This window comes from Onychomys torridus, chromosome 11, assembly GCF_903995425.1.
Source record: "Onychomys torridus chromosome 11, mOncTor1.1, whole genome shotgun sequence".
Lineage (NCBI taxonomy): Eukaryota > Metazoa > Chordata > Mammalia > Rodentia > Cricetidae > Onychomys > Onychomys torridus.
This window is the reverse complement of record NC_050453.1, coordinates 72145841-72172946: the sequence shown is the minus strand read 5'-3', so window position 1 is coordinate 72172946 and position 27106 is coordinate 72145841. Positions and strand designations below refer to the sequence as shown.

Here is a 27106-nt window from a genome sequence, read left to right as displayed (position 1 = left end):
ACTTCTGGCTAAAACTCAATCCGTATCCCTTTCAGAAAAAGTGCAAGGAATTTCATTAAGAAAACAGAGGGCTTTGAACCTTTGATAAAGAAAAATATGACACTTTACCTGAGCAAATTTCAAATGGATCCATTTAAAATGAATTAAGTGGCACTTAACTGGTTTGCAAATTGAGATCTATTTATCTCAGTAAAATGATTAAAGTCTTGATTTATCCCTAAAATTAGCTTTATTATTGCATTTAATTACACTGAAAGATTGTTAAGGACTTGTAGGTTCCCTCTGTCCCTTTAAACTGTACTTTATTCCGACAATAATTGAATATCAGATAGGATAAATTGATTTTTTCCAAAGAATTATGTTTCTAATATTTTCCTCCTTTTTATTGCAGGAACTGAAACAAGTTGAAGAAACAAAAGAAGATCCTGAGAATAGATTATCTGAAATTTCCCCAGAGTCGTTCGATACATTTAACAGCAATACTGTGATTTTATTAGAGACAGAGAAGTCTCCAAGCTCGGTTAAAGAACAGGAAGAGGAGAAAGGCGGCAAGACAGATGCGCCATCGAGTGCCCTGGCCAAGCCTGGGGTGGACAACGTGGAGTCTCTCAGCGACTCTCTGTATGACAGCTTCTCCTCCTGTGCAAGTCAAGGTTCCAATGATGCCTAGGGGAGCACCCCTCAGTGAGACCTGAGCACGGAGCTGGGGGTGCAGGGAGCACTAGCTCCAGAGAAGCTGAAGGCAGCCAACACACACGAGTCTACTCCCCTAGTGGACTGATCAAGATCGCCGCGACTCACTGTGTCTCATGAGGATTAAAAGCAAAATATGATAGAGAATTCTCAATGTTTGCACTTTTTTTTGAGTATTTGTATAAAAGCTGTAAATTTAGGGGAAAGAGAAATTATATTTCTAGGGGGAGAAAGATAGCAATAAAAAGAGTTGGTGCCATGCTCTTGAAATGATGTATTAAGTTTTAGAAGTTGATAATATATTTTTTAAAAAACTCCAACTAAGGATTTTGTGAAGTTAATCATCCTGGTCGTCAAATTATTTGTGTATACACTGTGTCAATCTGAACATGGGGCCTGCAGAGGGCTGGGGTAGCCACTGTCTCTCAGAGTCTCATTTGATTGAAAATTTGAATCGTGGTCCAGTTTCCAGATTGTCACTGGGAAGACTTCGTTGTGATGCCATCCATCGGTAGTGCTTCTGCTGTGTGCAGAAGGGGGCAAGTCTCAGCAGGCCTCACCCCCAGCATCCTCCATCTTCCCCTTTGTACTTCTGTACAATTCTGAGTGTTTGCTGACTTTTTTATCTCCCCACTTTTTTAAATTAAAATCTGGGTACTCTATTTGACATATCCACTTTATAAAAATAAATGAATGATTGGTGCTATAAAAATTTCTTACTTTTTAATATCCTTTTTTTCTATTAAAGACTGTTTATATGTGAGGAAAAATTCTATTTTAAAGGTTACGTGTATTTTTTCTAGACGTGAACTATTTATAATTCCTCCTGTACAGAAGCCTGCAGCCTGGGCAGAGTAGAGCTGTGTTTAGGATTTGTGCGGTTGCCTTAGCACACCTGTATCTTTATAGAGTATTGTATGACCAGTGTTATTTTATTTGTGCAATCTGTTGTATTTGGATTTTGTTATCCCAAATTCAAATTGTGTGAAGCATCTTTGTCTTTCAGACTTTAAAAATCCTTTTGTTTCATTTCATTTCGGAATAAAAGTCCTATCACACCCTCTAAGAGCAGAAAAGAACTTTATTCAAGGAGTGATTGGTCCCGTGATTATCTCAATCGCGTTCCGAGCTTGCTCTAAGAGTAGGTTTCCCTGAAGGAATAAATAAGCCGACCCTTTTGCTCCTGTAACAGTAATTCGAACAATTGTTAAGATCCACACTGCAGACAAGCAAGTAATGGTCACAGCATCCCCGTCTCCCCAAGGAGTTAACCAGCTAGAAATGAAAGGAAGGGGGTGGGGGAGAATGAGCCCGAGGCGGCTGTGGACCGATCTCTGCAGAGGAATTACAAGAAAGTCATTTATGCCCCCTTGCAGACCTGCTCCGCTGGCAGGGTGGGAAATAAATGATCATAGCCCAGCCTGGGAGCACTTCCCCTCGGGAGGTACCACAGGAGAGACGTGAAGCTTAGCCACGGGGTTCCACTGAGGCTCCCAAATCCGGGGTGGTGGGGCTGGAAATGCGCGGGGTTGGAGGCGGGGGCACAAGAGCTTCAGTTGCCAGCTCTTTGCACAGCACAGCCTTCTGCAAAGCTCCACCAGGAAGGAAAAATAGCACCGTGGTGTCCCGGGAATATGCAAGGTGGGTCACTTGGAATTGTCAGAAAGGGGGGGGGGGTGGGATGGGGGAGTGGCGTAGGAGGGAGGCAACTGATGACCAAGTCCTGGGCGTGCAGAGCGTTGTGAGGAGTGTATGCTCATAGCTGATGGCTTGGTGAAGCTGGCAGCCCCATTCGCTTTTCAGTGAAAGAAAGCACAGATCTCGGTATCCACTCGCCAGGATGGCTAGGCGACCAGGGCTGTGTCAATGCATCCTCCAGCGGTGAGAGGATGGTCTGGCCAAGGGAGCCACCTGCGGTAAGGTCACCATCTTACTCGCAGGCATTCTGCCAGAAGATTGGGGTGACCTGTGTTGTGGGTTTCTCCCAGGAAGAGGCGCGGCTGCACCGGACACCCCAGGGAACTAGCGATCGTGCAACTTTTCCAGGTGCACGGAAATACCCTTTCACCTTATCCCACACTGTCACCCACAGTGTGGCAGGTGATAGAAGACCCCGGGCTGTGAGGACGAGAGACCCAATTGCAGGGGTATTCGTTAGCAACGGGAGGGAACAGAGCACCTGGAAGGGAGGGTATCCCAGTGTGCCGAGACCCAGCCCAGCACTCGGATCTCCGAGTTCTCACAGGACAGGTCCTGGCCTGGCGGCACCTGCTGCGCCCTAGTCACCTCTGTATTCCGAACCTTTCTAAATGACTACTCCCGAGCCCTGCAGCCTCTCCTTTCCAAGGAACTGGAGGAGGTAGGCTAAAAGGGTAGCAGAAGGGGGTGGGGACAGTAGAGAGACAGTCCCAGCCTTCCCCGCCCTCCACCCCCACCACAACTCAGCAGCCGTCACGTGGTACCCGGAGTGGGAGGGGTGGGGGCAGAAGAGGCGAGACTTTTCTGGGTGCTCCGGATCGCCAGTAGTTCTTCAAGCCTCGGCAGCCAACTCCTCCGGAGGCGCTGCGCTCCGCCCCAGGGAGCGCGAACCCGAGGAGCCTGGGACCAGCCTCTGGGAGCCCCGGGCGCGGGCGATGCGGGCGCCGCGGGCGACACCTGCGGCTCCGCTCAGTGGCAGCCGTCGCCTGGGCGGCAGCAGCGCAAACCTCGGCAGCTACAGTCGCTGCGGCCCGGACAGCTTCCGCTGCTGTCGCCTCCGCTGCGGTCTCGGTCTCTGATGCTCCTGCCCGCTCCCGGCCCTGCCGATCCGGGAGGATGTGGGTTCTCGGCATCGCAGCAACTTTTTGCGGATTGTTCTGGCTTCCAGGTAAGAAGATGGAGAGGCCAGCAGCCTGGCCAGACACGCTCATGCCATCTCTCCGCGCGTCCCTGTTCTAACCCCCCAGTGCGCCCATCTGGGGTCCGCGCTGCGCTGGGGCTACCCAGCGGGAGTTTGGTGCTGGAAACTGAGACCCAGAGGCGCCAGACTGGGACTCTCTCCAAGTCCCGCGCTGCAGGAGAGCGGCAGATTGGCACGACTCTCAGCTGCAGCTGCTTGGGGTACACAGTCGGGGATGCAGAGCTGGGAGTGGGGAGGGTCCTTGAGCCAGGCGAGAGGGGAAAGGGGGAGACAAACCTCCAACCTACTCAAGTTATCAAGTGTTTGTGGCCACCTAAGGGAGCGATGATACGGACAGGTGAGCAACACACCGGTCAACCGGTGTGCTAGAGGCGGGGGACGGCCCTCCCAGGCTGAGTTATCTGTGCTCTGCGTACAATCCGTGGGGTGCTAGGAAGGGGGCACACTGTGATCGCTGGACATGGAGTCCAAAGAGAAGCTACCAGATCGGAGGAGAGCAACCAGGAAGATATGGTAAGGCTGGACCCAGTCCCTGATCATGGACTCTAAGCTATCAGAGTTTGGTTTTGGTTTTTTTCCCCTAACAGCCATGTTTTCTGGGTTTTTTGTTTTGTTTTGTTTTGTTTTTTTTAAGGGGGGGGGGGTAGACAAGCCAGGTCTAAAGGGACTGTAGTATAGCGGTCCTGGGGAGGGCGCGCGCGCGCGCGCGCGCGCGCGCACACACACACACACACACACACACACACACACACACACACACACACACACCACACGTGCACACAACGTATATCGCCCACCCTCAGCAGCTGCTCCCCCTCACTGATCACAAGAACAGCCGGAGGACTTGAAGCTCCTGGACACTTGGCATCCAGCGCCTCCTTTCAGGTTGCAGGGTGGTCGCTAGGAAGCCAAAGAGCCCCAGCCTATGAATGCTGACTTCCAAGATTAAATAAACAAAATTGAAAAGGCGTCAGCGAATGCAATTATGAATGGTGCCAAAATAGTAATTAACCAATTTGTAACCAATTAGCAATTAGGCTCAGACAGGAACTGAAGCTTGTATCCAGCTATTTTGACCTGGGGTTTGACCTCTTACTCTTCCCTTTGCAACAACTTGCAGAAAGGCTTAGGGGATGTTACAGGAACTGTTTGTGTCTAGAGAAGGAATTTAGGGTATCCGGCAGGGCTTTATCCTGCTAGGAACCCGTGCCGCCGCCCCCTGCCGGCTTCAGGCGCTGCCAGCCCTACTAAAGATTCAGATTCAGAGGCCAAAAGCCCTTGCTGTCTGGGGCTGTACATGGTAATACAGCCAGCCCAGCCAGGGTGTGCTCTATGCAAGCCAGATCTTAACTAGTGTTTCTGAACCCCACCTCATCTGTCCCGCAGGGTTGGCGCTGCAAATTCAGTGCTACCAGTGTGAAGAATTCCAGCTGAACAACGACTGCTCATCCCCTGAGTTCATCGTAAATTGCACCGTGAACGTTCAAGACATGTGTCAGAAGGAAGTGATGGAGCAAAGCGCGGGTAAGCTGGGCCACTCTCCCCCCTCCAACCGCCATGGAGGCCTGGAGATAGAGGGTGTTAAATTACACAGGAAAAGACACTGACTGATTTAACATACATACGTGCATGTGCACACACACTTACATACACACACTGGTTAGCAGATTTACTTTGTACAGTTCTGGGAAAATGAGTTGGAAGTTACTTTAACCTTATTAGAGTTAATTACCAGGGCTTCTCCCCAAGGGACTCAGGAAGAGAAGTCATTGTAAATCAGTACCTAGCTTTCATTTTTCTTTCTTTCTTTTCTTTTCTTTTCTTTTCTTTTTTTTTAAAATTTACTCCTTTCACCTTCCTGGACTAAAAAGCTGATCAGGGTGGTGAAAAAAAATATATGGGTAACTGGTCCCAGCTCCAGCAGCTAGACAGTAGCCTGTGAGCGATGTCAGCCTGAAATATGAAGCTACTTCAAGTTCCCAGAGGTCAGAACTTGAAAAATGTGTTTTGTCAGAGCGCCGCACCATATTTCTTTGAAGAACACTATAGGATCTTTATTTAATTTTAGAACTAATGCATCAAATTCCAGGCACAAATTGCCAAGATCTTTCACCGGAAGGATTATCCTCCCACCCCCATCCCCAGCAGCTTAGCTATTGGCTATCTGAGCAAAGAGCCTGGATGTTATGCCACGGAAGAAGGGAGTTAGATGGAACAGACTTGACTCTGGCTCATAAGTCTGTTGTGAGGTGGAAACCCACCCACCCAGGAGTTAGAATTAAAAAAATCATCCCCAGAATGGAACCAGAACTTTGAGAAAATAAAGGAAGCCATGGCTTTGATTCCAAGGTCAAGCAGAGATTTTACTGCTTAAAGGCTGTTGGAAAGAAGGGAAATACCATCTTGGGATGAATGACATAGAGTGAGCCTTGTTCCTTTTTGTCCAACGAGGCGCCCACAGCTCCATGCGGGGATTAGAACAATTGATTCACCTAACTCTGGCAAAACAATGTAGGGATGCAAGCATTGAAGACCGCACCTTGGCAAAGCAGTTTCCTCATGGGTAGGGTTTGGAGGTATCTTGTGAGTGTCTTAGTTGCTTAAGGAGCATGTCTACCAGCTCTCCATAACACTGGGCAATGATGTGAGAGTTTGTGTGTTATTTTTTTTGCATGTGCCTGTGTGGTATGCATGTATGCATGTGTGGGTATACATACACCCTTTTTTGACATTTTGTGGTATTCGTGCCTGTGTAGATACATGTTGGCATGTATGGAGACAAAAGGTTGATATCCTTGTCTTCCTTGGTTGTGCTCCATCTTATATATTGAGGCAGAGTCTTCCTTGAATCCTGAGCTCATCTATTCTAACTAGACCACTTGCTCCAAAGATGCCAGATCTCTGACTCCTAGAGCTGAGGTTACAAACAGGCATCTCACTTGCCCTGCTGACATTTATATGTGTGCTTGGGATCTGAATTCTGGTCCTTACACTTGTGTGGCAAGCACTTCATCCACTGAATGTCTCCCTAAAGCATTTTAGGATGGTTATATAGGCTGCTTTGTCATACATTATTGGCTCAAGGGTGGGTGGGTACCTTGTACCAAAATTGCTCTTGTGAGAAGTCTGAGATACAACTGCTCTCAAGAATGATGTACTCTCCCTCTCCAAAACCAGTAAGCATTGTTTTAGCATCTGGTATTCCTGCTATTAAAAACAGTAGGACAACACAAAAATTAATGGTGATTCTACAGCTAAGATGGGTGTGAATTATTTTTTATGAGTGGTTTTCTTTGCAATATATTTTACCTGAGCCAAACGTTTCTTGCTCTTTGAGTATCTGCAACCCTCTTCCATGAAATAGGTTTGAGCAGACATGATAGGAGATATTTGCATGCCTTAAGAAATTCCTCAGGATCCTTAAGACCGCTGCTTATTGGAGTTTGTGTTTCACAAGCTAGGATGTGACTGAGAAAGGCAGTTATCAATGCGACGTATTCTCAGAAGAGCACTTTGGAGAAACACCTCTTGTCTATGTATACCTCCAAGGTGACGGTCATACACTCCCTTTTGAAGTGCTGTTTTTCATCTTGCTTCATCCTCTTCTGCAAATCATATTATAAAAAAGCAGAGCACACCTTATTGCTTCCGTATTGCCCACAGAAAGCTACCAATCAGTCCTGAAGGCAGTCCCTGGTTTAGGTTGCTTGTTTTCTAATAACACAGTCAAGTTGCCTCTTGTCTCCAAAGGGTCAGTGGCCACAGGGTACAGGACATAGGCCACAGGTTTAAATGTGAAGAAAAACTAAGATCAAAGCAATGTGTGTGTGTGTTTCCGAGAGTGTGTGTGGCATATGTATGTGTGTGTTCTATACGCATGTGCTCTTTGTGTATATTCACAACACATGTACATATACAAGGGTTCACACACTCATGAAGGAGCACGTGGACATCCAGCTCTATCACGCTCCACTTTTTCCCTTCAGACAAGGTTTCTCACTGATTGTGGAGCTAGTCTGGCAACCAGCAAGCCTCAGAGATTCCCTTGTCTCAGTCCCCCATAGCATTAGGATTGTAAGCATACATGGCCACACTTAGCTTTTGAGTTTTTTTCAACATGGGTGCTGGGATCTGAACTCACATCTTCATGCATGTGCAGCAAGCACTCTTACTCACTAGCCTCCAGTATTCCCAGCCCCAATCTTGATGTCTAGAGAAACAGAAGCAATTAATGGATCCAATGGAAAACTGGTTATGGGGAGCATCTCAGTTTTTGCTCGTTTGTTTCCTATAACAGAATAGACTCACAAAATTAACTTAAGGCGGAGTTGATTTTTAGCACAGTCCAGTCATTCATAGTCACAGCAGCCGGAGCTGGAGGGAACTGGTCATCATATCACACACACTCGGAACAGAGTGATGCATGCTGGTGCCCTAGTGTTCACTGGCCTTCTCCGTTATTACAGTTCAGGCACAAAGTCAGGGACGCAGTCAGGAACACTTCTGACTAAGGTGACTCTTCCCATGTAAAGGGACACAAAGATAAACCCCCACAGCCGTGCCTGGAGGCCCTGTCTGTTGGATGATTCTAGATTCCCTCAGGTTGACACTAACCATGGTAGGGGTGCATACTAGGTGTAAATGAATGCAAGGCATTCCGAGCAGGAATTTGTTGGTAGCCTGGCAAATATGGTTACAATATGGTGGTGCTTCTTTACTTTTTATTTATTTATATTTCTTCCTCAAAAGAAAGCAATGTCTTGGGACTGTTAACATATTAAATTTCACGTAATTGTTATAGACCAGTCAGTTTGATTTTTTTTTTCAACAAGGATGGGGAGCAATTTTGGTTGCTAAGTGACCACAATATAGTAAAACTGTGGCAACATGAGCTAACTTTCATTGTAGGTACCGTGTATTTGGCTCAGCCCTTAACACTAGCCTGTGATGTGTCAGGAAACGTGAGCCTCTTCATGACTGATTTCCTGTACTTCAACCAGATGACCTGGGATTGCATTGCTTTGCCAAGTTCACCCCCAGAAAGCCTGTTAAGTGGTCCCATTGGGAATCGAAGTCTGAATTCCTATAACATAGACTGTGCTGAGACTCTTAGTGCATTGGAGCAGAAGAGGCTCAGGGATTCTAACCCTAAAGCATCTAGGTGTCTTCCTGGAGTTCTGTTGAACTTCACTTGACTGCCCCCTTCCCCTTGAAGTTGCTCATTCTGTGTGTCTGGGGTCTGTGTGGCCATGGGTCATTTCTAAACTCATCCAGAGACTCTGGGATGCTCCACATTGAGGTGCTGATTGGGACTACCCTTTCTATGTTATAATGAAACAGAAGAACGTCTTTACAAAGTTGTGTGTCTGGTCCGAGTCCACCAGTCCACTGTTACTGTATAGCTCTTGACATGTTCTTCCCTGACCAAACACATTTGTTGCAATGCCCCCTGTCAGCCTTTGATGGAGGGAAATATACCACCAAATACACCCGAGAAGATAACTTGGGCAAAATTCTAAGGACTGCGGTGATTTGTTTATTTATTTTTGTCTGTCAAGTTCATCTGGCAGGCCAAGTGGACAGATTACAAGGTGGATATTGAAAGAGTCAGAGAGTCAACTGGGAGGAATTTCAAAGTTTTGAGTGTCCAGGGCACTGGCATTTTTCAATGGCTATAGAAATACCAAGGCTTTAAACAGACTAAGAAACCTTAATGAACCAACCTAACTTGACATTAAGCAATAATGAAAGGCAGTCTCCCTGCCTGCCCCATTTCCCAGTACCAGCAATATGATATGTCCAGGCCTTCAGCTGGTCTTTTCTGGCTTACGTCTGCAAACCCAGCTCTTATGAATTCTGAGGAAGGTAAATTTAATTTCCATGGTGGTATACTTAAAATTAACCTTTGCCTGTCCTCTAGAGAGGTGCTCCTATTAGGATCTGAAGTTATTTTTTGATGCTCTTTTCCCCTTGGTCATTTCTGGAATAATAAACCATGGGCTGTGCAGAAGAGAGGATTCCTCGTCCTTCCTAATTGATGGTTAAATGCTTTCATGACTAATGACTCTACCAGCTCTGCTCTTCATGGGCTGGTGTTTCTAAGCAGCGTCCTTGAGAATCACATTTATTTTGCTTATTTATCATTTCATTCCATAAAAATATTTCAAATATTGATTTTCATTTCAGAAGAGGTGCCTCTCCCTAACCTTCCAGTATGAATTTTTAAACCAGGATATAAAGAATACGAATTTGCATTTGTTTGACAGTGCAATCTTGTAATTAGAGTTTTTCCTCTTGACTAGATACAGTGAAAGGGGCATAATTTAATTTTTATAGACTAGCCAATTTCTGCCCTTCCTAAAATATAGCTCTGTCAGTGAGCAAAGTGTTACAGGTTCTCCTAAACCTTATTTAAAAGTTAAATGCAGTATATTGAGAGAAAGTTCATGGTCTGAATCAGTAACCTAATCGATCTCCTCACCCATCCTTGCAATACACATTAATCTATTTGTCTGTTTTGCAATACAAGAGTTACTGATTTACATGCCATCGTGCATCTCCATTATGGCTGGATAAGGAATGGCTGTTTTCCTTTTGGATTAGTTAGCTGCTCGTTAAGTTAGACAAGGATGGCTCAAGGCATTGGCTAGGTTCATTTCATGTCTTATTTTCTCATGAGCTAAATGAGGGGATGGCAAGAGAGGGCTGGGTGGACATCCGCTCCTGGTGAAGGGAAATGTAACTGCTTGAGAAAACTGATGTTCCTCGAGTCTGTCTATGCTTAGTTTTACCAGGTTTTGAAAGTGGGTTCTTGTTTGTCCTTGTGGGCTTGTCAGAAAGGAAGCGTACTCTGCTTGTCAATCTTATATCACAGTACAGCTGTCCATGGATTCTCTTTTTCAGGCTATACACAGGAGGGAACTGAGGAGATGGCTCAGTGGGTAAGAACATTTGCCACTTAAGCAGAAGAACCTGAGTTCATATCCCAGGAGCCAAGCAAAAGGCAGGGCATTGTGGTGCATGTCTTAAATTCCAGCACTTGGGAGGCAGAGGCAGGTGGATCTCTAAGTTGTGTACCAGCCTGGTCTGTATAGTGAGTTCCAGGACAGCTACATGGTAAGTCCCTGCCTCAAAACAGAGAAACCAACAAAAGCCTGATGTGGTCATGCTGCCTGTAACTCTAGCACTGAAGAGTAGAGACGGACAGATCTAGGAGCTCATTCACAAATCAGCTTCCCTGAAAATACAGATTCAGAAAGAGATACTGTTGTTAGGAAAGAAGGCAGAAGTAAATAGAGGGCACCCAAGGGCCTCTTCTGACTTCTGTCCATATGCACACAGACACATGTACTCACATACATTCACACATGCATGCATATATACATGAATGTACCACATAAACAGACACACACACATAAATATAAAATGATATATATGCACACAAACATACACAGAAAGGCATATGTATGTATGTTTACATTTTTTACATCATTCAGTGTGTTTCTTAGGGCAATACATAGCTATAATTCTTCTTTGTGTGCATGTGAATGCATGTTCTGGTTCTCACATGTTTCTGTAGGTACATATATGCACAGCTCTTGTGTGAAGGCTATAAAACAATATTGGGTGTAGTTCCTCAGGCATCTTCAATTTTTTGTTTGAAATGGGGTCTCTCATTATCCTGGTACTTTAATAAGTTGGCTGTCCAAACTGGTGTCCAAGCTTCCAGGGATCTGCCCGTTTCTAACTCCCATCTTGTCATCACTGGTATGTGTGAATGTGGCACATTGTCCCTGTGGAGACCAGAGGTAACTCACCGAAATCAGTTCTCTCCTCCCACCATGTGGATTCTGGAGTAATCCAGTTCAGGTAGGAAGGCTTGGCTCCTCCTCCTGCTGAGCTATCCCTCACCCACCTCATGTCTCCTTTCCTCTTCCTCCCGGGTTCCTACTGTCTCTTTTTAGACAACCACCAGCAGTTCTGTTTTCCTACACTAACTTGAGTTTGAGTCAGTCAGACGGATCATCGAGAATATGAAGTAACTGGAGGACAAAAGGTTTAAAATTCACCTGAGGGCCAGGGAGATGGCCCAGTGGGTAAAAGCACTTGCTCCCAAGTCTGACTATCTGAATTTGATCCCTGGAGCCCATGTGGTGGAAGAAACAAACTGGAAGTTCCTGTTCCTCCACACACGAACACACAAGATAAGGACACAGTAAAAAAAAATTTAATCGCCATAGTTTAATGCTGACCAGGGAAACTTATTTCACTGAAAGAAAAAACTGTTAAAATAAAAATGACTCCAAAGCTATAGTGATAGCTCAGTCGGTAATGTTCCTGCCACATAAGCATGAACGTGAGGCCCCAGGCTCAATCCTGGGGTCCCATGATCAAAACAAACAAACAAACAAAAATGGAAACATCCCTGCTAAGCATGGTGTCTAGCCCTTCTAATTCTGATGTGTGTCTGGGACATGGTGGTGGAAACCCTGGGGCTTGCTGGCCAGCCTAGCCTACTGTGCAAATCCCAGGCCAGTGAGAGACCCTCTCTCAAGAAACAAAGTAGCCAATGACTAAAGAATGACAGTTTCTCTCTCTCTCTCTCTCTCTCTCTCTCTCACACACACACACACACACACACACACACACACACACACACACACAGGGTGGGGAGGGGTGAGATTCCAACATCCAAACAGATATTCACACATAGATATTCGTATATACTAATACCAGGCTCACTAAGAAAGCTTCCATGTCAACCTGAGTAAAATTATGAACTATGAAGAAAGGGAGTCTGTGCTATGAACATTGATATGAACATTGAGCCCCTTTTCCTTCTGGGCTGCTAAATGAAACACCTTTCTCTTTGGGGCAAGACGGTTTGCCATTCACCTTGCTCACTGTGCTCTCCAGATCCATCCGTCTTGGTAATGCAGTAGGCAGAGCTGGCTGCTGGGGAGGATTTTCCGGAGAATATCACAGGCCTTTGGTCCCTTGGACTCTCCAGTAAGTGGAGCATTTGTTTACGTTAAGTTTCCAACTGAACAGGCAGCGGGGCTGACCTCCCATCTTAGTAGATGAAAGGCTTGAGGATTGATCCAGCTCTCCTCATCACGCTAATTCCTCACACTACAGTTTCATGAAAGCTTCCTTCATTGATGGTTTTCCTAATGAGTTTAAACAGAGAGGCTTCAAAGCTGGGTCTGTTTTCCCAAGTGGAAAGAGATGAAGTATGAAAACAAAACACACCGCTTCCTTTGAAGTGCGAAAGGGAGAGCTGCTTCCCTTACGGATTCCCCCCCAAAAAACCAAATCTGCATCCTCTTGGATTGTGTATCCCTCCTTCCTTTCCTCTCTTCATTCTTTTCTTATTTTTTTTTAAGGCTGACTTTCAGTTCCCAAGCTGGCAAAGGTTTCTTAGTCCAATATGTGAGAGGAAACATCTTCCATGCTTATCCAACGTTTGCTTCTGTGGCTGTGACGAAAGACCCTGACCAAATGCAGCTTAGAAGAGAAAGGGTCTACCCAGCTTATAGTTCCAGGTCCTGGCCCATCACTGAGGAGACATTAAGGCAGAGACTCGGCACAGTTAACACCCACAGCCTTGACCAGAGAGCAATGCTCACTGCTCCTGCCCAGAATACGGTGTTACCCACAATCCAGGGTGGTTTTTCCTACTTCAATCCAGACAGTCAAGCACAGACAAACTGATTTACATCATTCCTCAGTTGTGACTCTCTTCCTGGGTGACTCTAGATTGTGGCACACTGACACTCTAAACTGACCAGCACACTGCTCACCTGATGAAAAGGGCCTCAGTTTCACTCATTGGGCGAGTGTCACATCACAGACTGTTCATGTGTGAGAAGCTATGTGCAAGGGTTAAAAACAGAACCCCTGCATTCTTAAGAGAGGCAGTAGGAGAATGAAGCCTGTGCTCACAGAAAAGTCAGAACCAAATAGGTCTTTAAAGATGGACTGGGAGTGGAGTTCAGTTGGCAGGGTGCCTTGTGGTACACACAGGCTCCAGTTTCCATCTGCAGTACCACGTAACACCAGTACGATGGTGCCTGTCTGTAGTTCCAGCTCTTAGGAGGTGAAGGTAGGGAGATCAGAAGACCAAGATCATCCTCAGCTACATAGAGAGTTGCAGCCAGCCTGGGCTTCATGAAATTCTGTCTCAAAAATAGATGCGTTAAACAACATCTGAACAGAGGCCACATCTAAGACTCCTTGGCCTTGTTTTAGACACTATACATGCCCCCATTGAAAGAATGGCCCAGGGTTCAACTTACTTTTCCTGCTGAGGGTACTTGAATTAAGTGTTTAATTCCTGATAGTGGTGTCCCAGTAATGAATCTGCCAGGCTCACAATGGCATGATATTGCCACATGATATTGGGAATCTTACACCCAAAGAGGCTAGGTGGGTAAGTTGCACAAGACTATACTGGGGTGGGGAACAGAATCCTCCTCTTCGGTGCTAGAATTATAGGTACCCAATGCTCTGCCTGTCTTTGTATGTGGGTGCTGGGAATTGGAAGTCAAATCCTCGTGTTTGTGTGGCAAGCACTTTATACTTTAAGCCATCTCAAGAGATCTCCTTTTATAATTTTAAGGACAATTTTTTAAAAGTCTGTTTTCTGACTATATGTTAGCTAGAGAACAACTTGTGAGTGGGGACTGAACTCAAGTCGTCAGACTTGGTGACAAGTGTTTTTACCCACCTATCTCGCCAACCTCTTCAGAACAGGTTTATTAGTAGATAATTCACATACCATCAGGTTCACTGTTTTAAACTGCAGAATTTGGTAGATTTTTGTAAATTGACAAGGCTTTATACCAATTACCATCCTATTTTCTCTCTCCTCCAACCCCTGGAAACCATTCCTTCATTTCCTGTTGTATTTGTCCATTCTGCACATTATATGTAAGTAGAATTATAAATTCATGGCCTTTTGTGACCAGTTGATTTTTTGTGGTGATAAATGTGTACTGTTTCTGTGGCTAACTCCTGAAGGCATATTTTTCCATCTTGCAAGTGTATGTATGTGGAGAGGCATCTAGTTGGGGATCTAGAAACATCCAGATAACAGAGTGTGGTAGAACATGGAGGGACTCATGAGCATTAGAACCCACTGGCCATAAAGCGATTTGCTGAACTACGGTATCACCTGCACCAAACCTGTCCAGTGAGCTGTGGGAAGAGGAATTCATGTGCCTGGAAACATGTTGTCTGTGCCAAGCACCGGGGTATGCAGCCATTAGATAATCATCTGCTTTCTCTTGAGAAGATATTGAATTCCTTTAGGCTAAAACAAGAATCCTCAGGGACATAAGTGGGCAGTTATTGATTTCTGAAGCCCTTGTTCGGGATAAGGTCTTGTGACATCACCTTCAAGCTGGAACTCTCCAGAGTCAGAAGTTCCCTTGACCAGGAGGACATTATCCTATCTGGTCCACCACTTCTGTTGGACAGATGAGTTAGCTATGACCTTGAGACACTGCTTTTTGGACTGGCTGGAGCATCTTGACACATCGATTTTCTCCCTTGAGAAGGCTGGAGGGTAGAGCACATGAAGAGAGAATCCTGGGGAAAGATTTCAGCCAAGTAAACCAGACAAATGTGTCATTTCCAATGAATACCTGCTCAAGTGTAACCAAATCTGATTATAGCTTCCCAGGCCAGCCTGCTTACCCCTTGTGTGGGGAAAATGCCATTTCTTCTCTGGAAGACAAAACCTTGTTCTTCCCTGCCTTGTAGTTTCCATTGTGGTTGTGACTTTGTTTCAGAGGAAAGGGAGGAATTGCTGGTAGAAAATGAAACAATCACTTCCTTTGCTAACCCCCAGGAGGCCACATGCTTAACTAGGAGCCTCGAATCCGGGGTGAGCACTGGAAATGTAGCTTAGCTGGCAAACGCTTGATTAGCAGGAATAAAACTCTGGGTTCAATCTCCTGAACCACATAAACCTATGAGGCATGTAAGCATGTAATCCCAGTTTCCAGGTAGGGAGGCTGGAGGTTCGGAAGTTCAAGGACATCCTTGACGACACAGCAAGTTTGAGGTCGGCCTGGACCTTTCCTAAAACAAACAAGCAACAACAGAAATCTGGGTTGAGTTAGCCTGGGGACAAGCAGAAGAAATCTGGTATGTGTCATTAATTCTTTCTAGATGAGGTAAGCTTTGGGCTGTGGCGACCCTGTAATTCATAAGCTATTTTCTTCCGCCAGAGCTTCAGGCCATGCATGTTCTCTTATTAATAAATCGCTTCCAACCCTCTGGTTGCCGCCAAGACTATAAAGCCAAGCAGGACATGGACCAAATTTAGTGCAGAAGATAAGGTGAAGCCATTGAAAGTTTGTAATAAATTGCCTTCTTTTAAAAAAGAGGATGTGTTAGAATCAAGTGGTGATGGCTCAAGCCATTGATTTCAAAAGGTTTATGACTTCGCCAGCCCTGAGCCTGATCCCCATGTGGAAGTGATAAAGAGGTGTATTATTTTAAGGAAGTTGTGATGCTTGGTCCAGTGCATTTCATTTCTCACTGGACATGGACAATAGCTTTTTATGTTTTTCTATTTCTTGGACTTGTTCTCGAATGGAGACAGTGCCAGGGGCGTGTGACGCCAGGCAAAGCTCTCAGCCGGCCATGATGGGAGCATGCTGCATGTGGGATGAATGTGAATGTATGTAGCAGTCCAGGCTGCCCTCCACGGTGGCTCATTCAAAGGGCATTAGCAGAAACAGGTGTACAAGGCTAGGCAGTGGTGTTAATGCACTTTTATTGCTTATGTAAGGCAGAGAGAAACACGTGGGTCTTAAGTAACAAGGAAAACTGTTCAGAAGTAGCAAGAAGACTAATTTGGCAACTGTTTTTTTGGAAAACTGATAATTGTGACAAACGGTGTGATGGTATCTCAGCCATGGAGCAGGCATGGGATTCTCCAGAGTTTTGTGTCTTCAGAGGGGGAGGCAATTAGTGCGCAGAGCTGCAGCCTAGACCAATGAATTTCCTAAGTTTCTCAGAAAGGCAGTCAGCTTGTCACTTGCAATTGGAAAAGAAAGAAAGATTAAAGAAGTCCAAAGCAACCCTTTAGTGTAAGAGTGGGTTAAAGTGGAAATGTTGAAAGAATCCCACAAACTGGAGTCTGTGCATTGAAGCCTGCCAGAGGTCTTTTTCACCCACACCCTTTCCAAAGTGTTTCTAGTAACTGATGTTGATGATGGCAATGTCAAGTGCAAGACAGGACTTCCATCTTTGCTCATTATTCACAAGCCTAGTACCAAATCCTTTCAGTATTTTAAAGAATGTTTTCCTAACGAAATTGAAAGACAGCTCATTCGTGATTCTCTCTACACAGGTGCCTGAAAGAGTCTATTACGTTCCTCTCTCTTTCTCTCCCCTCTCCTTTCTCTGTCCCTTGTCTTCTCCTCTCGTCATGTCCCCTCTGTCTCCTGCACACACTCTCTCCTTTCTGTCGTCTCTCTCTCTCTCCTGCATCCTTCCCTTCCTCCTTCCAACTCTTCCCCCTCAACACACACACACACACACACACACACACACACACACACACAGAGAGAGAGAGAGAGACTTGACACCAAATAAATACAGAATTGAGTTCACTGAATTATTGAGGCAAACCAGTTGCGTGCTATAGTGATAGATATCAGAGCAGTGATGAAAGGTTTTTAGCATAAGAACAGTTTGAAGACATATTGAATATATCCTTTTGCTTTTCGGTAAATTCGAAGTGGCTGACTCATGCCTGGTTGTGAGGGTTGTTTTTGAAGGCATCCCTCTGAGTTGTTGCCCAGCCCCCAAGTAGTCTAATGTGGCATTCTGCTTTCAAGGCTGACTTGGCTTAGCTTAATAGGAATACTCTCAAGAAACACACATACAGCATGCAGGTAACTTGGTAGTCAAGGTAGCTGGAGGCCCAGACCACCACTAGCTAATCACATTCCCTGGAACTCTGTAACACTGAGAACATCAGCTGTGCTCATGGACTCTCTAGAGAAGAAAGAAAATCTCACATATGGTTATAGCCCCCTCCAAATCGTCACCTTCACCCCGCCCAGTCCTCTCCCATACAGGTGATGCAAGTTCAAAAGGCCATAGATACATCTTTAATAAAACACAAGCCATTCAGACTTGCTGCTGATGGATAGACTTATAAGCCACTTATTTTGGATAAATTTCACTACAGGGGGAAAAAGAGAACATGGTCATTGCACTGCTGTCTTTTTACCTTATGCTTGTGTGTATGTGTGTGTGTGTGTGTGTGTGTGTGTGTGCACAAACATGAATATGAACGTCAGAGGTTGAAGTTGGCTATCTTCCTCAGTCATTCTCCATCTCATTATTAGATATGTTCTCTCACTGAACCTGGAACTTGCTCACTGTGCTGGACTGGCTGGCCAGCAAACCCTAAAGATCTTCCTGTCTCTGCCTCCCCAGTGCTGGGAATGCGTGGGAATCACTTTGCCTGCTTATTTCTTAAATGGCTTTGGAGGGATTCGACGTGGGTTCTCATCCAGGGCAGCTTACCCTGCGCTATTTCACCAGCCTCTAATAATCTGCCCATTTGCTTAAATTCTTGCACTTACTATCACTAATGAAATCGTGCTGACGATTGGCAAATCCAAGTCCAGTCTCACCCCAGCCCCAGGCAGCATTAGCACCTCAGCATCAAAGGCATTTGAGGCATCAAGTTTGTTCCTGGGGACGTCAAACAGCTGTTGCTGCTGCTGAGGGCTTCTGACTTCCACCCCAAACATAGCTTGCTTTGTCTCTTAAGGACGCTTTAGGCTATAAGAGCAACTTGGGTGGGAAAAACACTTGCTTTCACCAAAGGAGATAGTGTTTATTAGTGGGTGGGCTTGGGACACTCCCCCAGGCTAGTGACTCCCTCTAAAGATGAGGGCTTTCTGCACTTCCCTGATCACTTCCCAGGCACACTGCTGTTTAGCTTGAGCATGTTGCAAATTTGGCATCACCTAACCATGAAATTCGAGTTGAAAGGATGCGATCACATCAAGAAACCCTTTGTTGTCAGCTTTGCTAGCTTTCTTTCCTTCTTTTAAAAATTATTTTATTTATGTATGTGTGTATGTATGTGTGAATGAATGCCATGTGTATGTAGGTGTCCACAGAGGCCAGAAGGATTTGGATCCCTGGGAACTGGAGTTGCAGGTGGTTGTGACCCACCCAGTATGGCTAATGGGAACCAAATCTGGGTCCTCTTCCAGAGGAGCAAATGTTCTTAGCTATTAAGCCACATCTCTAGCCCCACCCCTCTCTGATGTTTGAGACAGTATCTCAGGCTGTCCTGAAACTTGCTGGGTAACCAAACATAGCCTTGAACTTCTGGTCTTCTTGCTTCTATACCAAGAGCTGGGACTCCAGGTATGTACAACCATGCAGTTTATGTGGTGTTGGGCATCAAACCCAGGGCTTCATACGTGCTGGGCAAGCACTCTACCCCTGAGCCACATCTCCAGAATTCCTATGCCTTTAAAGAAGAAAACAGCCCTAACCCCTCCCCTATCATGACAGCTAGAACCTAGAAGGGTCAACTGTCTGTCTGCTGCCTTCATCTTTAAAAAAAATTCATACACAAGATCAGAAGAATTGGAGCATGATGCTTCCAGGGATCCTTAGAAAGAGGATCCAGATGGTTTCTTTGCTTGAAGAAAAATCACTGTTTTGCTTAAGTGAAACATTAAAATGCAGTCAGAGAACCTTCATCTTGGCCATTTTCATATTTGGGAAACAAAGCAAGTTATCCTCAAAAGTGACATTTATTTATAAGATTGACAGCACATTCCAGAAGTTGGATTCGCGGAACTCTGTGGATAAAAGTCTAAGGGGCTGGGTGATGATGGTTCAGCCCTTAAAGCACCTGCCACACACACATGAGGGCCAGAGTTTGGATCCATGAAAGCCACATAAATGTGGGTAGGTGGTGATAGATTTCCAACCGCAGAAGGCAGAGACAGGAGATCCCCACAAGTTGGCTAGCAAGACTTGCCATACTGAAGAGCTGTGGGTTTCACTAAGACACCTGTCTCCATGAGTAAGGGGGAAGAGTAACTGAAGATGATTCTTGTAGCTAGAGTTTTCCTGCCTGGCCCACAGTCAGGACAAATCTCTCTCACCCGCCAGTCCCACAGCCGCTCAGACCCCACCAAGTAAACACACAGAGATTTATATTGCTTACAAACTGTATGGCCATGGCAGGCTTCTTGCTAACTGTTCTTATATCTTAAATTAACCCATTTCTATTAATCTATAAGTTGCCATGTGGCTTGTGGCTTACCGGTATCTTAACATGTTGCTTTCATCATGGCGACTGGCAACGTCTCTCTGCCTCCACCTTCCACTTCCCAGAATTCTCTTCTCTGCTTGTCTGCCCTATACTTCCTGTCTGGCTACTGGCCAATCAGCATTTTATTTATACAGAGCAATATCCACAGCAGATTCTTGACATCAAACGTGGTCCTCTGCATACACAGGCACACATGTACAGGTGTGCACAAGTGTGTACGTGCACGCACGCACACAATTAATTACTACAGGGAAAAATGCATATGCACATGCACCCAGAAAGCAGAAAAAGAGAAAGTCAAGCTTAGAGTCTGATTATGAGAATATTTTCTGCAGCGGAGAGTAGCCTGTTTGTAGTGTCAAATAGAAGGCTGCTTGTGGGAAGTACTTGGATGTTCTTGTTAGTTCCACGGGGAGCCATTATCCACCATGGACTTCTTCCTACGTTTGGTAAACTCAGATGCAAGAAACTGCCTAGGAACTTTGGGTCTCCTGCAATCTTTTTTGCTGTCTGAGAACAGCAATCAAGGACATTGAGGTTATAATGCAGGAGCCCAAGTCCATACGTCACTGATGGAGCCTGTTACAGTACATCCCATGGGGCTGAGGAGACGGCACGGTAGGTACAGCACTTACCTTGCAAGAGTGAGCACCTGAGTTCAGATTTTCAAAGCCTGTGTAAAGCTGGACTCCACAGCACAAGTAGTGATTCCAGTGATCTAGGAGGATGGGAAGTGGAAACAGGGGCCTACCCAGAAGCTTGGGGGCCAGCTAGCATAGCATCCACAGCAGTGGACAAGAGAGCTTGTCTCCAACGAGGTAGAAGATAAAGTCTGACAGTGGAGTTTTTTCTCTGATCTCTGCTGTGCTTGATTTCCACACACTATGTGCACATCCACATATATGTGCACACACACACACACACATACAATTTTCTAAAGTTACAAAAAAAATCTATTCCCTCAACCCCACCCCCACCCCCTCCCCCCACACACATAAGCTGGAGGGGAAACCCACAAATTCCTGCACAGCAACCTCCCTTGCTCAGAAAGTTCTTACAATCCAAACCCAAGGGAAAACTGAAGGAGACGAATAAACAGTCTCACATGTCGTGGGCTGGCTGCTTGTTGTCCTTGGGATCTCCGTAGAAACAGCACAGGTAACAGAGAACGGGAGAGACGGCTCGGTTCATAAAGCTCATCTTGAAAGCATAAGTTCTTGAGTTCAAGTCTCCAGAACCTACGTAACAAAGCCAGACATGGTGATGTAATCTCAGCACTGGGGAGACAAAACAAGAAGACTCCTGGAACCCACTGACTAGCCAGTCTAGCTTAATCAGCAAACCCCAAGGCAATTAATGAGCAACCCTGTCTCAAAAGAGATAAATGGCATTCAAGGATGGATATAGTCAAGGACATCCCTCAGCTTCTACAAACATGTACACCTATGTACATGAGCGCTTACACACACACACACACACACACACACACACACACACACACAACACACGAACATACATCCTCATTAAATTACGGAAAGGTCGTCTGGCCCTTTTGCAGTGAGCTAACACCTCCCAGTTACATTGGCTCAGTCTATTTGGTTGCTGTGGCTGTTTTAATAGTCTGGGGATTTGTTTGTTTGTTTGTTTGTTTTAGTGGTCCTTACAACCCCTTCGTATTACCCTGGTTCCACCTGGATAGGCAGAGATGGGCCCATCCAGTCCCTGAAGTTGCAGGCCGAGTACGCTGTCCTTAGATAGCATTCTCCTTTGCTTCCCAAGACATCTGCAGTTCGGATGGAGGGGACGTCTTTGGCCTCTCAGTTATTCACAACCAGGGTAAAACAGAAGTACTTAAGAGCTGGTGTTCAGAATTTTCGGGAGCAAACACATATCCAGGCCGTTTCTCTTTATTCAGGATAAGCAGAGCCCATCACGGCAGTAACGAGGCTCAAGAGCAGACAGGCTTTTTCTTCCAGAGTTGTTCCTATTATGATGCAGAGGATGTCAAAAATCCTTACATGGTGTTCTTTAAAGAGAAAAAAAATAATACATGCTTGGGAATGGATGGAAGATCTTTGTTCTGGCTATTGCGTCCAAGGCTCAGTGAAAACACATATAGTTCATTCCAATTACCCGTCTCCACACATTTTTCTTGAAGGAGCTGTTCCTGGTCCTGCATAGAATATTTATTGTGATATAATCATAACTATGGTGCTGTAAGTGTTGGTTATTTTTCAAGTAGAGAACGATTAGTCTCACCCTCAGACAGGCATTCACAGACAGGCGGTTTACCACAGAAGTTGGACTTGAAATTGAATTGCAAAGGGTGTGGAAAGGCAAGGACTCTCTGCTTAGGCATTTCCCATTGCAGCGGCAGAGAGAGCAGAGACCAAGTCAGCACTGGGAAAAGAGACGTGAGTGGTAGCCTGTACATGGAGAGAACGCAAGTTTTTTGTACCTCTCTTTTAAATCTCTCTCTCTCTCTCTCTCTCTCTCTCTCTCTCTCTCTCTCTCTCCCTCCCTCCCTCCCTCCCTCCCTCCCTCTCTCCCTCCCTCCGTCCCACCCTCCCCACTTTCTCCCCCCACCCTGTATGTGTGTGTGTGTGTGTGTGTGTGTGTGTGTGTGTGTGTGTGTTTGCATGTCAGGGTACTTGTGAGTATAGAGGCCACTACCTTGGGTATCATTCCTCAGGTTCCAGCCACCTTGGCTTCTGACACAGAGGTTTCTTTCACTGACCTAAAGCAATTTGTCTGGGTTGGCTGTTCAGCAAGCAACAGAGATCAGCTTGTCTCCACCCTCCCAGTACTGGGGATTTTAAGCATGCAATACCAAAACCCACTTTTATACATGGATGCTGGGGGATTGAACTCAGGTCCTTGTGCCCTGCCTGCTGAGTCATCTCCTCAGCTCAGAGAATTAACTTTTAAAAGCATGCTTGTAGCATTTGGCTTGTGATGGATCTGTACCCAAGTCTTTCTGGATGACCCAAAGTCATATCTTTTCAGGTAGGGGGCTAAAGAACTTTCAGTCCCAATAGCGATGAAAGATGTTTGACATATCTAGCAGAAGCAGGTACTAAATGTTTGTGTCTGTGAGGCTCTAAGTCCAGAGGCTATTTAGAATGGAAGATGAGTTTTCATGTTTGCCAACCACCTAGAGAATTGCAACTCCAGAAGTCATTCCTGAGTTGCTGTGTGTTCTGGGATCTAGTGGAATCTAATGGACTCTAAAGAGAGCTCAGTTGTCAGCCTACTCGCCCAAGTTCAGAAGTAACTGAGAATTAAAAGGAGGAACAAGATGGTTGGGACCAAAAAAATCTCTTGTTTTAGAAGAGCTGGGATGGAAGAAATAGCTTTGGGGTGAGAATTAGATGTGCTTTCAAATTAGCATCTTCCAATTAGCTGGTTTCCCCAGTCCCAGACAAGGGAGTTTCTTGGCAGAGGTACAGTGTAGACTACCTCTTTTCTGTAAGCACTGACTCCCAAGAAGGGAGGCATATGGGAAGACAACACGTGTATAGTACGTTCTTCCCAGATATGCCCATATTACATGTCACTCAATCTCTGTGGAAGAATAAAATGTGGGATGCTAAGAGTTACAGGCATAGCGCTCCCCACATCTGCAAGGAAACATGGAGTGTGGGAGAAATGATCTCCCAAGTAGTGTTGTAATATTCCGAGCACCACAAATTCTAGGAGATCCCAAACCTTCAGGTCATAGCTTAGGAGTATGACTGTCAACTATGTTCTCTCTATGTCTCTGTGACTCCCTCTGTCTCTGTGTCTCTGTCTCTCCATTATGGACAATGAAGAAGTGTGTTTGACAGTCTCTCTCACCCATGTCAATGACTTTCAAAACAACACACTTCGTTTGGGAAAACTGCAGACTTGCACACAAAGCTGCATGACAGGACCGTTTCTATGCACCTTCTGCCAGGCTTCTGCTCATATCAGTCACTTACATAATAGTTCAATGACTGCCATGGCTGATATGCACTGTCAACTTGACAGGATCCAGACTCATCTAGGAGACAAGCCTCTAGGCATGCCTCTGGGGGAGTTTCTATGCTGAGTTCATTGAAGGGAGAAGACACCCTAAATGTGGGTGACATCAGCCCATGCTTTGTGGTCCTGGTGCAAATAACAAGGAGAAACCAGCATTCACCCCTCTTTGCTTCTTGTCAATGGATGTAGTATGAGAAGTGCTGTCTCACACCCCATTGACTTGATTTCCCCACATGATGGACTGTGCCATCAAACTGTGAACTCAAATAAATCCTTCCTGGAGTTGCCTTTGTTGGGTGTTTTGACACAGCTGTGAGAAAAGTAAATAACACAGTGATTAAAACTAAGAACTCCATGTTGGCTCATTGATAACAAGAGGACTAAGCTTCTCATGCAGGGTCCCCATTCACTTCTTTTTTCCATTCTATGGTCCCATGTTGCCTTTCTTTGCCATGTCTCCTTCCTCTTGTCTGGACTCTAATAGCTCTTCATCCTTCTTGTCTTTACTAATCTCGATGCTCTGAAGAAGTGATCAGGTGACTGTTCACTGCTTAACAGGTTGGCTTTGTCTATTGCTCAACCATGACTGGGATGATGTTTTGCACTTTTGACAGGAATACTCAGAAGGAAGGTTCCCTTCTGTGCCTCCTATCAAAGGGAACATGCTGTCAATATGTCTTATTTACTAGTGATGTTAACTTTGCTTAATTCAAGTGCAGCCTGCTGGGGTTTCTGCATCGTGAGGTTTGTTTTTTCTACCTGCAATTAATAAATAGTTTGAGGGGAATCTTTTTCTTTAGATTTTACTTATATTTTTATTTATGTGTTTGTGTGTATGTGTGTGTGTTTATGCACGCCCACATGCAGGTGACCTTGGAGGCTAGAAGGCATCTGATCCCCTAGAGGAAGAGTCATAGGTGGTGTGTAAGCTACCTAAACTCCACTACAAGAGCAGCAAGTGTTCTTGTCCACCTAGCCATCTCTCCAGCCCCTGTTTTGGGAGACCATTTGAAACTATACAAATATCCCATTTCTCCTCAAACTTGACCGAACAACCTTGATGTCAATTTCTATGGTTCTCTAATCTTCATTTCTTTCTCTCAGTCCTTTTGCATTTCTGTGAATGTTTTGCATATGTGTGTATGCGTGTTTGTGATAATGTCTGTACATATTCATGTGAGTGTGTATGCACACGTGCATGCATATGGGGAGGTCAGAGGTCAATGTTGGCAGTCTTTCTTGATATTCCCTGCCCTGTTCTTTGAAACAGAGTCTCTCACTGAAACTGGAGTTTATTCACTAGCCTAGGCTGATTGGCCAGTAAGCTCCAGGATCCTCTTGTCTTGGCTCATCAGTTCTAGAATTATAGACACTTTTTTGTTTGTTTGTTTGTTTGTTTGTTTAACCTGGAGATCAACCTGCCCTCCTGGTTGTGTTTACTGAATAAGCCCTCCCCCTCCCCCCCCCCAGGCCCTTCCTTTTATATGTATTGATTGGAATTCTTCCTTGAGGAAGAGCTGAGTTCTGTCCTCCAAATATTTGCATTTTCAATTATTTATTTATATGGGACGGACTTGTAGGGATATACTGTGTGCTGAGGGCTATAATCCAAAACAACTGTTGTTTGTTTTCTTGTTCATATTGCCTCTGGCTTTGAGCACTCACTGGAAGGTTGGTTCCCATAGCCTTTCAACAGATTCCCATCATGGCTTACTACCCTGTATTTTGAACATATCCTTGTTATGGAGGACAAGATATTCCAGGTTCATGTTAAATTTTCTCTCTCCAGGCCCCTCGTACTTCTCCTTGTGAACTGTTTCTATCTAAATAAAAATAAGCAAATAGCCCTCAAGACAAGGAAGCAGATGATTCTTCCTCAGCAGGAGAAAGCACTGACCACCAAGAGTGACAACCCAAGTGTGAGCCTCAGTTTCCTCATGAGGGAAGAGTAGAGCAACTTCCACAAGTCATCCTCTGTCCTCCACTTGAAGACTGTGGTGTGTTGCACACACACATATATACACACACAAAAAAAAAGTAAAAAAATTAAAACACTATCTTCTCACTTTTTACTTTATTAAATGTGAACATATTTGCCCCATACGCTGATGTCCTCTTTCTCCTCCTTTCTCCCCTCCACACACTAGTCTCCTTCATTCTCCTAACCAGTTTCTTCTCTACTTCCTTGCCATCTGGATATATATACATATACATAGATATATAGATATACATGTATGTTTATGATTTTATATACATCTGTAATGAATAGGGTACATGCATCAATGAGACAACACATAAGACAACTCAATAATATGATTATCTCCACTTGGGTCTATGTTTCTTGGGTCATGTTTATGACATGACAACTTTATTCTTTCTTATGTCTGAGCAAAATCTCATTATGTATTATAAACCACATTTCTTTACCATTCCTCTGTTGTTGGACACCTAAGTTGGTTCCATAGCTTAGGTCTTGTAAACAGTGATACTGAATTAAAAAACACAAAACAAAAAACTAAAGAGCAGATGCATTGTCTTGAAGCCCTTCAGATAGACCACCAGTAGTGGTCTAGCTGGGTCATATAGGAGATCTATTTTTCATTTTTTGAAGACTCTCCATGTTGACATCCATCGTGGCTAGACTAGTTTAAATACCCTCTAGCAGTGAATAGGAGTTCCCTTTGCTCCCTATCCTCACCAGCATTTCTTAGTTTTCTTCAGGACTACAGTTCCTGCTGGGATGAGAGGGAATCTTGATGTCATTTTTATTTTCATTCCTCTGATGGCTAGAAACGTTGAGTATTTTTCATATTTATTGGTCATTTGTGCTTCATCTTTTGAGGATTTTTTTTTTTTGTTCATTCCATTAGGCCACTTACTAGCTTGTTTGACTTCGTTTTTTTTTTTTTTTTTTTTCTTTCTAAATTCAAGATATTAATCCTCTTGTCCAGTGTATAGCTGGCAACGATTTCTCCAGCTCTGCTGCTGTGTCTTCACTCAGTTAACAGTCAATGGCCACCACCTGGTTGACCAACTCTGGGATATGCCGCTGGATATAAGATGCATTCCGACTTCTTACGTGTTTCAAATTGTGAAGGGGTACATTGAACTTTTAAGAAATAAAGCATATTATTCTTAGAAGTAGCTGAAGGAGAATTCTAATCCAACTTTGTTAG

At 44.9% G+C, this 27106-nt stretch overlaps 2 protein-coding genes across 4 annotated transcripts in view; both read left to right on the top strand.

Annotated features, from left to right (window-relative positions):
* Positions 1-1419, top strand: part of Nckap5 (NCK associated protein 5) — a 918845-nt gene extending 917426 nt beyond the window's left edge. The window contains exon 17 of the mRNA XM_036202994.1: positions 392-1419. Within this exon, the coding sequence (XP_036058887.1) occupies positions 392-670 (279 nt within the window). The 3' untranslated portion in view covers positions 671-1419. The remainder of the gene's footprint in view (positions 1-391) is intronic.
* Positions 1420-2025: 606 nt separating this feature from the next.
* Lypd1 (LY6/PLAUR domain containing 1) overlaps positions 2026-27106 on the top strand; it is a 46305-nt gene continuing 21224 nt past the window's right edge. Inside the window, exons 1-4 of one of the 3 annotated variants that reach the window (XM_036202381.1) lie at positions 2242-2334; positions 2497-3387; positions 3521-3559; positions 4979-5116. In XM_036202381.1, coding sequence (XP_036058274.1) covers positions 3327-3387; positions 3521-3559; positions 4979-5116 — 238 coding nt within the window. In that variant the 5' untranslated portion in view covers positions 2242-2334; positions 2497-3326. The other 2 variants (XM_036202379.1, XM_036202380.1) reach the window with 2 other exon arrangements.